Source organism: Bombina bombina, chromosome 9 (genome assembly GCF_027579735.1).
Source record: "Bombina bombina isolate aBomBom1 chromosome 9, aBomBom1.pri, whole genome shotgun sequence".
NCBI classification, from domain to species: domain Eukaryota; kingdom Metazoa; phylum Chordata; class Amphibia; order Anura; family Bombinatoridae; genus Bombina; species Bombina bombina.
Window position 1 is genome coordinate 8,399,853 of NC_069507.1, and position 12,637 is coordinate 8,412,489.

Consider the following 12,637-nt stretch of genomic DNA (forward strand, 5'->3'; position numbering starts at 1 on the left):
AGGATGTCATGGTACTTATGTGTGTGCTCTGTGTACCAGTGCTGTGCTGCTCACCTTATGCTAAGGATAGACATGTAACTCACTAGAACAGGATGTCATGGTACTTATGTGTGTGCTCTGTGTACCAGTGCTGTGCTGCTCACCTTATGCTAAGGATAGACATGTAACTCACTAGAACAGGATGTCATGGTACTTATGTGTGTGCTCTGTGTAGCATGCCAGTGCTGTGCTGCTCACCTTATGCTAAGGATAGACATGTAACTCAATAGAACAGGATGTCATAGTACTTATGTGTGTGCTCTGTGTACCAGTGCTGTGCTGCTCACCTTATGCTAAGGATAGACATGTAACTCAATAGAACAGGATGTCATGGTACTTATGTGTGTGCTCTGTGTACCATGCAGTGCTGCTCACCTTATGCTAAGGATAGACATGTAACTCACTAGAACAGGATGTCATGGTACTTATGTGTGTGCTCTGTGTACCAGTGCAGTGCTGTGCTGCTCACCTTATGCTAAGGATAGGCATGTAACTCACTAGAACAGGATGTCATGGTACTTATGTGTGTGCTCTGTGTACCATGCATTGCTGTGCTGCTCACCTTATGCTAAGGATAGGCATGTAACTCACTAGAACAGGATGTCATGGTACTTATGTGTGTGCTCTGTGTACCATGCAGTGCTGTGCTGCTCACCTTATGCTAAGGATAGACATGTAACTCAATAGAACAGGATGTCATGGTACTTATGTGTGTGCTCTGTGTACCAGTGCTGTGCTGTGCTGTTCACCTTATGCTAAGGATAGACATGTAACTCACTAGAACAGGATGTCATGGTACTTATGTGTGTGCTCTGTGTACCATGCCTGTGCTGTGCTGCTCACCTTATGCTAAGGATAGACATGTAACTCACTAGAACAGGATGTCATGGTACTTATGTGTGTGCTCTGTGTACCATGCCAGTGCTGTGCTGCTCACATTATGCTAAGGATAGACATGTAACTCAATAGAACAGGATGTCATGGTACTTATGTGTGTGCTGTGTGTACCATGCCAGTGCTGTGCTGCTCACCTTATGCTAAGGATAGACATGTAACTCACTAGAACAGGATGTCAGGGTACTTATGTGTGTGCTTTGTGTACCAGTGCTGTGCTGTGCTGCTCACCTTATGCTAAGGATAGACATGTAACTCAATAGAACAGGATGTCATGGTACTTATGTGTGTGCTCTGTGTACCAGTGCTGTGCTGTGCTGCTCACCTTATGCTAAGGATAGACATGTAACTCACTAGAACAGGATGTCATGGTACTTATGTGTGTGCTCTGTGTACCATGCCAGTGCTGTGCTGCTCACCTTATGCTAAGGATAGGCATGTAACTCACTAGAACAGGATGTCATGGTACTTATGTGTGTGCTCTGTGTACCAGTGCTGTGCTGCTCACCTTATGCTAAGGAAAGACAGGTAACTCACTAGAACAGGATGTCATGGTACTTATGTGTGTGCTCTGTGTACCAGTGCTGTGCTGTGCTGCTCACCTTATGCTAAGGATAGACATGTAACTCACTAGAACAGGATGTCATGGTACTTATGTGTGTGCTCTGTGTACCAGTGCTGTGCTGCTCACCTTATGCTAAGGATAGACATGTAACTCACTAGAACAGGATGTCATGGTACTTATGTGTGTGCTCTGTGTACCATGCCAGTGCTGTGCTGCTCACCTTATGCTAAGGATAGACATGTAACTCACTAGAACAGGATGTCATGGTACTTATGTGTGTGCTCTGTGTACCATGCCAGTGCTGTGCTGCTCACCTTATGCTAAGGATAGACATGTAACTCAATAGAACAGGATGACATGGTACTTATGTGTGTGCTGTGTGTACCAGTGCTGTGCTGTGCTGCTCACCTTATGCTAAGGATAGACATGTAACTCACTAGAACAGGATGTCATGGTACTTATGTGTGTGCTCTGTGTACCATGCCAGTGCTGTGCTGCTCACCTTATGCTAAGGATAGACATGTAACTCACTAGATCAGGATGTCATGGTACTTATGTGTGTGCTCTGTGTACCAGTGCTGTGCTGCTCACCTTATGCTAAGGATAGACATGTAACTCACTAGAACAGGATGTCATGGTACTTATGTGTGTGCTCTGTGTACCATGCCAGTGCTGTGCTGCTCACCTTATGCTAAGGATAGACATGTAACTCACTAGATCAGGATGTCATGGTACTTATGTGTGTGCTCTGTGTACCAGTGCTGTGCTGCTCACCTTATGCTAAGGATAGACATGTAACTCACTAGAACAGGATGTCATGGTACTTATGTGTGTGCTCTGTGTACCATGCCAGTGCTGTGCTGCTCACCTTATGCTAAGGATAGACATGTAACTCACTAGAACAGGATGTCATGGTACTTATGTGTGTGCTCTGTGTACCAGTGCTGTGCTGCTCACCTTATGCTAAGGATAGACATGTAACTCACTAGAACAGGATGTCATGGTACTTATGTGTGTGCTCTGTGTACCAGTGCTGTGCTGTGCTGCTCACCTTATGCTAAGGATAGACATGTAACTCACTAGAACAGGATGTCATGGTACTTATGTGTGTGCTCTGTGTACCAGTGCTGTGCTGCTCACCTTATGCTAAGGATAGACATGTAACTCAATAGAACAGGATGTCATGGTACTTATGTGTGTGCTGTGTGTACCAGTGCTGTGCTGCTCACCTTATGCTAAGGATAGACATGTAACTCACTAGATCAGTATGTCATGGTACTTATGTGTGTGCTCTGTGTACCAGTGCTGTGCTGTGCTGCTCACATTATGCTAAGGATAGACATGTAACTCACTAGAACAGGATGACATGGTACTTATGTGTGTGCTCTGTGTACCAATGCTGTGCTGCTCACCTTATGCTAAGGATAGACATGTAACTCAATAGAACAGGATGTCATGGTACTTATGTGTGTGCTCTGTGTACCAGTGCTGTGCTGCTCACCTTATGCTAAGGATAGACATGTAACTCACTAGAACAGGATGTCATGGTACTTATGTGTGTGCTCTGTGTACCATGCCAGTGCTGTGCTGCTCACCTTATGCTAAGGATAGACATGTAACTCAATAGAACAGGATGTCATGGTACTTATGTGTGTGCTCTGTGTACCAGTGCTGTGCTGCTCACCTTATGCTAAGGATAGACATGTAACTCACTAGAACAGGATGTCATGGTACTTGTGTGTGTGCTCTGTGTACCAGTGCTGTGCTGCTCACCTTATGCTAAGGATAGACATGTAACTCACTAGAACAGGATGACATGGTACTTATGTGTGTGCTCTGTGTACCAGTGCTGTGCTGTGCTGCTCACCTTATGCTAAGGATAGACATGTAACTCACTAGAACAGGATGTCATGGCTGGTTTCTCTTTAGCTGTAATCATGAGCAGACAACTGACACGTTACAGGCATCTATATAACCCTCTGTATTACACAATACGTCTTCTGTATGTCTCACGTTCTGCTACATTTGTACTTAAAGGGACATAATACTCATATGCTAAATCACTTGAAACTGATGCAGTATAACTGTAAAAAGCAGGCAGGAAAATATCACCTGAGCATCTCTATGTAAAAAAAGAAGATATTTTACCTCACAATCTCCTCAGCTCAGCAGAGTAAGTTCTGTGTAAAAATTTATACTCAGCTGCTCCCAGATGCAGGTAAAAATAAAAAAAAATGAAGAAACGAACAGCAGCCAATCAGCATCAGCAGTGCTGAGGTCATGAACTCTTTTACTGTGATCTCATGAGATTTGACTTAACTCTCATGAGATTTCATAGTAAGCTTCCTTTACCTGATTGGTGAAATAATATGAGAGTGCACAATGCTCATCCCTTCTGCTGTCCTAGGACAGACACACTAAAATGCTGCTTAGAAATCCTTTACAATGGGATGTGGCTACTGAGGAACTTTTGAGGTAAAATATTTTTCTTTTTTACATAGAGATGTTCAGGTGATATTTTCTAGTCAGCTTTTTACAGCTATGCTGCATCACTTTCAAGTGTTTAAACATTTGGGTATTATGGCCCTTTAACTGATTAAGGAAGGACTAGAATACAATTGTCACATGGAAAGTTCTTGGGGCTTCCTCATCACAGTTCCTGTGTTCACCTGAATAACACTGAATAACATCTGAAGAAATACTCCATAAACCCACCCTTACCCTGTATAAAAGGCAAACACTTATTTCTATTTCCTTCTTATAACTTTTCATTTCCTCACTCTCCATCGTCTGCCTGATACTGCCGATCTGTTCCTCACTCTCCCTCACCCCTCGCCTGACGATGCCCGTCTGTTCCTCACTCTCCCTCACCCCTCGCCTGACACTGCCCATCTGTTCCTCACTCTCCCTCACCCCTCGTCTGTCTGACACTGCCCGTCTGTTCCTCACTGTCCCTCACCCCTCGTCTCTCTGACACTGCCCGTCTGTTCCTCACTCTCCCACACCCCTCATCTGCCTGACACTGCCCGTCTGTTCCTCACTCTCCCTCACCCCTTGTCTGCCTGACACTGCCCTTCTTTTCCTCACTCTCACTCACCCCTCGCCTGCCTGACACTGCCCGTCTGTTCCTCACTCTCCCTCACCCCTCGCCTGACGCTGCCCGCCTGTTCCTCACTCTCCCTCACCCCTCGTCTGTCTGACACTGCCCGTCTGTTCCTCACTCTCCCTCACCCCTCGTCTGCCTGACACTGCCTGTCTCTTCCTCACTCTCCCTCACCCCTCGCCTGCCTGACACTGCCCGTCTGTTCCTCACTCTCCCTCACCCCTCGCCTGCCTGACACTGCCCGTCTGTTCCTCACTCTCCCTCACCCCTCGCCTGACGGTGCCCGCCTGTTCCTCACTCTCCCTCACCCCTCGTCTGCCTGACACTGCCCGTCTGTTCCTCACTCTCCCTCACCCCTCGTCTGCCTGACACTGCCTGTCTGTTCCTCACTCTCCCTCACCCCTCGCCTGCCTGACACTGCCCGTCTGTTCCTCACTCTCCCTCACCCCTCGCCTGCCTGACACTGCCCGTCTGTTCCTCACTCTCCCTCACCCCTCGCCTGACGGTGCCCGTCTGTTCCTCACTCTCCCTCACCCCTCGTCTGCCTGACACTGCCCGTCTGTTCCTCACTCTCCCTCACCCCTCGTCTGCCTGACACTGCCTGTCTGTTCCTCACTCTCCCTCACCCCTCGCCTGCCTGACACTGCCCGTCTGTTCCTCACTCTCCCTCACCCCTCGCCTGCCTGACACTGCCCGTCTGTTCCTCACTCTCCCTCACCCCTCGCCTGACGGTGCCCGCCTGTTCCTCACTCTCCCTCACCCCTCGTCTGCCTGACACTGCCCGTCTGTTCCTCACTCTCCCTCACCCCTCGTTTGCCTGACACTGCCCGTCTGTTCCTCACTCTCCCTCACCCCTCGTCTGCCTGCACTGCCCGTCTGTTCCTCACTCTCCCTCACCCCTCGTCTCCCTGACACTGCCCGTCTGTTCCTCACTCTGCCTCACCCCTCGCCTGACGCTGCCCGCCTGTTCCTCACTCTCCCTCACCCCTCGTCTGTCTGACACTGCCGATCTGTTCCTCACTCTCCCTCACCCCTCGTCTGCCTGACACTGCCCGTCTGTTCCTCACTCTCCCTCACGACTCGTCTGTCTGACGCTGCCCGTCTGTTCCTCACTCTCCCTCAATCCTCGTCTGTCTGACGCTGCCCGTCTATTCCTCACCCCTCGTCTGTCTGACACTGCCGATCTGTTCCTCACTCTCCCTCACCCCTCGTCTGTCTGACACTGCCCGTCTGTTCCTCACTCTCCCTCACCCCTCGTCTGTCTGACACTGCCCGTCTGTTCCTCACTCTCCCTCACCCCTCGTCTGTCTGACGCTTCCTGTCTGTTCCTTACTCTCCCTCACTCCTTGTCTGTCTGACACTACCCGTCTATTCCTCACTCTCCCTCACCCCTCGTCTGTCTGACACTGCCGATCTGTTCCTCACTCTCCCTCACCCCTCGTCTGTCTGACACTGCCGATCTGTTCCTCACTTTCCCTCACCCCTCGTCTGTCTGACACTGCCCGTCTGTTCCTCCCTCACCCCTCGTCTGTCTGACACTGCCGATCTGTTCCTCACTCTCCCTCACCCCTCGTCTGTCTGACACTGCCGATCTGTTCCTCACTCTCCCTCATCCCTTGTCTGTCTGACGCTGCTCGTCTGTTCCTCACTCTCCCTCACCCCTCGTCTGCCTGACACTGCCCGCCTGTTCCTCACTCTCCCTCACCCCTCGTCTGTCTGACACTGCCCGTCTGTTCCTCACTCTCCCTCACCCCACGTCTGTCTGACACTGCCCATCTGTTCCTCACTCTCCCTCACCCCTCGTCTGTCTGACACTGCCCGTCTGTTCCTCACTGTCCCTCACCCCTTGTCTGACACTGCCCGTCTGTTCCTCACTCTCCCTCACCCCTCGTCTGCCTGACACTGCCCATCTATTCCTCACTCTCCCTCACCCCTCGACTGACACTGCCCGTCTGTTCCTCACTCTCCCTCACCCCTCGACTGACACTGCCCGTCTGTTCCTCACTCTCCCTCACCCCTCGCCTGACACTGCCCGTCTGTTCCTCACCCCTTGTCTGTCTGACACTGCCCGTCTGTTCCTCACTCTTGCTCACCCCTCGTCTGTCTGACACTGCCCGTCTGTTCCTCACTCTCCCTCACCCCTTGTCTGACACTGCCCGTCTGTTCCTCACTCTCCCTCACCCCTGGTCTGTCTGACGCTGCCCGTCTGTTCCTCACTCTCCCTCACCCCTTGTCTGATCCTGCCCGTCTGTTCCTTACTCTCCCTCACTCCTCGTCTGTCTGACGCTTCCCGTCTGTTCCTCACTCTCCCTCACCCCTCGTCTGCCTGACGCTGCCCGTCTGTTCCTCACTCTCCCTCACCCCTCATCTGCCTGACACTGCCCGTCTGTTCCTCACTCTCCCTCACCCCTCGTCTGCCTGACACTGCCCGTCTGTTCCTCACTCTCCCTCACCCCTCGTCTGCCTGACACTGCCCGTCTGTTCCTCACTCTCCCTCACCCCTCGTCTGCCTGACACTGCCCGTCTGTTCCTCACTCTCCCTCACCCCTCGTCTGCCTGACACTGCCGTCTGTTTCTCACTCTCCCTCAACCCTCGTCTGCCTGACACTGCCGTCTGTTTCTCACTCTCCCTCACCCCTCGCCTGACGCTACCCGTCTGTTCCTCACTCTCCCTCACCCCTTGTCTGACGCTGCCCATCTGTTCCTCACTCTCCCTCACACCTTGTCTGACGCTTCCTGTCTGTTCCTCACTCTCCCTCACCCCTCGTCTGTCTGACACTGCCCGTCTGTTCCTCACTCTCACCTTATCTGTCTGACTCTATCCGTGTGTTCCTCACTCTCATCAAATTTGTCTGACTCTATCCATCTTGTCTTCATTCTCTCACCGTATCTGTCTGACTCTATCCATCTGTTCCTCACTCTCTCACCTTATCTGTCTGACTCTACAAGTTTGTCCCTCACTCTCACCTTATCTGTCTGACTCTATCCATCTGTTCCTCATTCTCTCTCACTTTATCTGTCTGACTCTATCCATCTGTTCCTCACTCTCTCTCACCTTATCTGTCTGACTATCCATCTGTTTCTTACTCTCACCTTATCTGACTATCCATCTGTTCTTCACTCTCCTTCATCTTATCTGTCTGACTATCTGTTCCTCACTCTCACCATATCTGTCTGACTCTATCCATCTGTTTTTCATTCTCTCTCACCTTATCTGTCTAACTCTATCCGTTTGTTCCTCACTCTATCCATCGGTTCTTCATTCTCTCACCTTATCTGTCTGACTATCCATATGTTCCTCACTCTCTCTCACCTTATCTATCTGAATCTATCCATCTGTTCATTCTCTCTCACTTTATCTGTCTGACCCTACCAGTCTGTTTCTCACTCTCATCTTATCTGTCTGACTCTATCAATCTGTTCCTCGCTCACCCTCATCTTATCTGTCTGACTCGATCCATCTGTTCCTCACTCTCTCTCACCTAATCCGTCTGACTCTATCCATCTGTTCTTCATTCTCTCTCACCTTATCTATCTGACACTACCCATCTGTTCTCCATTCTCTCTCACTTTATCTGTCTGATTCTACCAGTCTGTTCCTCACTCTCACCTTATATGTCTGACTCTATCCGTCTGTTCCTCACTCATCTGTGACTCTATCCGTCTGTTCCTCACTCTCTATTACCTTATCTGTCTGACTATATCCATCTTTTCCTCACTTTCTCATCTCATATGTGACTCTATCCATCTGTTCCTCACTCTCTCTCATCTTATCTGTGACTCTAGCCGTCTGTTCCTCACTCTCACCTTATCTGAATCTATCCATCTGTTCCTCACTCTCTCTCACCTTATCTGACTCTATCCATCTGTTCTTCACTCTCTCTCACTTTATCTGTCTGACTCTACCAGTCTGTTCCTCACTCTCACCTTATTTGTCTGGCTCTATCCATCTGTTTCTCACTCTCACCTTATCTGTCTGACTCTATCCATCTGTTTCTCACTCTCACCTTATCTGACTCTATCCATCTGTTCTTCACTCTCTCTCACTTTATCTGTCTGACTCTACCAGTCTGTTCCTCACTCTCACCTTATTTGTCTGGCTCTATCCATCTGTTTCTCACTCTCACCTTATCTGAATCTATCCATCTGTTCCTCACTCTCTCTCACCTTATCTGACTCTATCCATCTGTTCTTCACTCTCTCTCACTTTATCTGTCTGACTCTACCAGTCTGTTTCTCACTCTCACCTTATTTGTCTGGCTCTATCCATCTGTTTCTCACTCTCACCTTATCTGTCTGACTCTATCCATCTGTTTCTCACTCTCACCTTATCTGTCTGACTCTATCCATCTGTTTCTCACTCTCACCTTATCTGACTCTATCCATCTGTTCCTCACTCTCACCTTATCTGACTCTATCCATCTGTTCCTCACTCTCACCTTATCTGACTCTATCCATCTGTTCTTAACTCTCTCTCACTTTATCTGTCTGACTCTACCAGTCTGTTCCTCACTCTCACCTTATTTGTCTGGCTCTATCCATCTGTTTCTCACTCTCACCTTATCTGTCTGACTCTATCCATCTGTTTCTCACTCTCACCTTATCTGACTCTATCCATCTGTTCTTCACTCTCTCTCACTTTATCTGTCTGACTCTACCAGTCTGTTTCTCACTCTCACCTTATTTGTCTGGCTCTATCCATCTGTTTCTCACTCTCACCTTATCTGTCTGACTCTATCCATCTGTTTCTCACTCTCACCTTATCTGTCTGACTCTATCCATCTGTTCCTCACTCTCTCTCACCTTATCTGTCTGACTCTATCCATCTGTTCCTCACTCTCTCTTTCACCTTATCTGTCTGACTCTACCCATCTGTTTCTCACTCTCATCTTATCTGTCTGACTCTATCCATCTGTTCCTCACTCTCTCTCACCTTATCTGTCTGACTCTATCCATCTGTTCCTCACTCTCTCTCACCTCATCTGTCTGACTCTATCCATCTGTTTCTCACTCTCACCTTATCTGTCTGACTCTATCCATCTGTTCCTCACTCTCTCTCACCTTATCTGTCTGACTCTATCCATCTGTTCCTCACTCTCTCTTTCACCTTATCTGTCTGACTCTACCCATCTGTTTCTCACTCTCACCTTATCTGTCTGACTCTATCCATCTGTTCCTCACTCTCTCTCACCTTATCTGTCTGACTCTATCCATCTGTTCCTCACTCTCTCTCACCTCATCTGTCTGACTCTATCCATCTGTTCATTCTCTCTCACTTTGTCTGACTCTACCAGTCTGTTTCTTACTCATCTTAGCTGTCTGACTCTATTCATCTGTTCTTCATGCTCTCACTTTATCTGTCTGACTATTCATCTGTTCCTCACTCTCATCTTATCTGTCTGACTCTATCCATCTGTTCCTCACTCTCACCTTATCTGTCTGACTCTATCCATCTGTTCTTAACTCTCTCTCACTATATCTGTCTGACTCTACCAGTCTGTTTCTCACTCTCACCTTAATGTCTGGCTCTATCCATCTGTTTCTCACTCTCACCTTATCTGTCTGACTCTATCCATCTGTTTCTCACTCTCCCCTTATCTGTCTGACTCTATCCATCTGTTCCTCACTCTCTCTCACCTTATCTGTCTGACTCTATCCATCTGTTCCTCACTCTCATCTTATCTGTCTGACTCTATCCATCTGTTCCTCACTCTCACCTTATCTGTCTGACTCTATCCATCTGTTCTTCATTCTCTCTCACTTTATCTGACTCTATCCATCTGTTCCTCACTCTCTCTCACCTTATCTGTCTGACTCTATACATCTGTTCCTCACTCTCTCACCTTATCTGTCTGACTATATCCATCTGTTTCTCACTCTCACCTTATCTGCCTGACTCTATCCATCTGTTTCTCACTCTCATCTGTCTGACTATCTGTTCCTCACTCTCTCTCACCTTATCTGTCTGACTCTATCCATCTGTTCTTCATTCTCTCTCACTTTATCTGTCTGACTCTACCAGTCTCTTCCTCACTCTCACCTTATTTGTCTGACTCTATCCATCTGTTCCTCACTCTCTCTCATCTTATCTGTCTGACTCTATCCTTCTGTTCCTCACTCTCACCTTATCTGTCTGACTCTATCCATCTGTTCCTCACTCTCATCTGTGACTCTATCCGTCTGTTCCTCACTCTCCTTCATCTTATCTGTCTGACTATCCATCTGTTCTTGATTCTCTCTCACTTTATCTGTCTGACTCTATCCATCTGTTCCTCCCTCTGTCTCATCTTATCTGTGACTCTATCCATCTGTTCCTCACTCTCTCTCACCTTATCTGTCTGACTCTATCCATCTGTTCCTCACTCTCTCTCATCTTATCTGTGACTCTATCCGTCTGTTCCTCATTCTCACCTTGTCTGACTCTATCCATCTGTTCGTTATTCTCCCACCTTGTCTCTCTAACTCTTCCTGTTTGTTCCTCACTCTTTCACACTGTCTGTTCCTTAGACTCTACCCCCTAATTTGTCTGACTCTAACAGTCTCTTCCTTGCTCTCCCTTATCCTATGAAACTGTCCATCTATAACTCACTCTCTCTCTATCTAATTCTGCCTCTCTACTCCTCAGTCTCTCCCTCACCCAGTCTAGTTCTGCCGTATGTTCCTTATTTTACCTCACTCAGTTTCTATGACCTACCTGTTATCTGTTCCTCACTCTTTCACCCAGTCTGTCTGACTTTGCCCATCTGTTCCGCACTAAGCATCAAAAATGTTTAACCCTCTAAGGATTGGAGTAGTTTGCAAGTCATAGATCAACCGTGCTGTTAATAATACAGCCTGATTGGTTCAGGGGACTGTTTTGGGTGATACATAATGAGGGACGACTGAGTCTGTACACATGACACACTGTGGTAAATAGCCCAGCTCTTATAAATATTTAAACAGAGTCTAACAAAGACATTTAGATTATCTAGACTGCATGACATAAAATGTCTAGATCACCCTAGCCGGTAAACCATCTGAGGATATCTCATCATGACACAAATTATGGTTTAGAGAGGAGCAGATAGAACTCATAAAATACCCAACCTCACCTGCTGTAGTGCGGCGGCAGCGGCGGCGGCAGCCTGTTGCTGTAAGGCCGCAGTCTGTGTCAGCTGGTAGTTGGCAGGGGATGGTGAGGTGAGGCAAGCTGCTGATAGGGCCGATTGCTGGGTATAGATAGTGGGGGAAGCTCCAAGCAATGACGGCTGCTGAACTCCCATGGCAGCTGAGGACAGGACATAACGTTTATTGTAGCTTAATTCTACTATAAGGCTTAGTAGCAGAACAGGAGACATAAGATTATATTGTAATGATGACATAAACTGAGCATAAATCCAACCAATTGTGCATCTTGTTGTGGGCACAGCCGAGACATGCTGCAGAGCAGAAGGCACCTGCAAATACTGGCACAAGTAACTGACAAAGGAAATCTAACTACACCCACTTCCTAGTGTACACTGCAACACAGTGACACAAAGACTCACACGCATGCGCACACACAGTGACACTCACATGCGCACACACACTCTAACATAGACATACAGAGTGACAAACACACTCTCATACATGCATACACAGAGTGACACTCACACACAGAGTGATACGCACAGACTTTCTTACACGCACACACAGAGTAACACACACACACACAGAGTTACACGCACACACTCTCTTACACGCACACACAGAGTAACACACACACACAGAGTTACACGCACACACTCTCTTACACGCACACACAGAGTAACACACACACACTCTCTTACACGCACACACAGAGTGACACGCACACACTCTTACACGCACACACAGTGACACACACACTCTCTTACACGCACACACAGAGTGACACACACAGTGTGACACGCACAGACTTTCTTACACACACACACAGAGTAACACACACACACTCTCTTACACGCACACACAGAGTAACACACACACACTCTCTTACACGCACACACAGAGTAACACGCACACACTCTTCCACGCAC

The 12,637-nt window shown here is 48.1% G+C and overlaps 1 protein-coding gene and 1 long non-coding RNA gene across 2 annotated transcripts in view; both read right to left on the reverse strand.

Moving 5' to 3' along the window:
- Positions 1-12,637, reverse strand: part of LOC128640016 (cell division cycle and apoptosis regulator protein 1-like) — a 146,538-nt gene that overhangs the window by 120,243 nt on the left and 13,658 nt on the right. The window contains exon 3 of the mRNA XM_053692318.1: positions 11,693-11,868. Coding sequence (XP_053548293.1) covers positions 11,693-11,868 — 176 coding nt within the window. The remainder of the gene's footprint in view (positions 1-11,692; positions 11,869-12,637) is intronic.
- Positions 8,641-11,678, reverse strand: LOC128639741 (uncharacterized). The gene is made up of 2 exons (XR_008399250.1): positions 9,041-11,678; positions 8,641-8,968 (listed from the first exon to the last, which is right to left on the reverse strand). It is a non-coding gene; the product is annotated as an uncharacterized LOC128639741 (long non-coding RNA).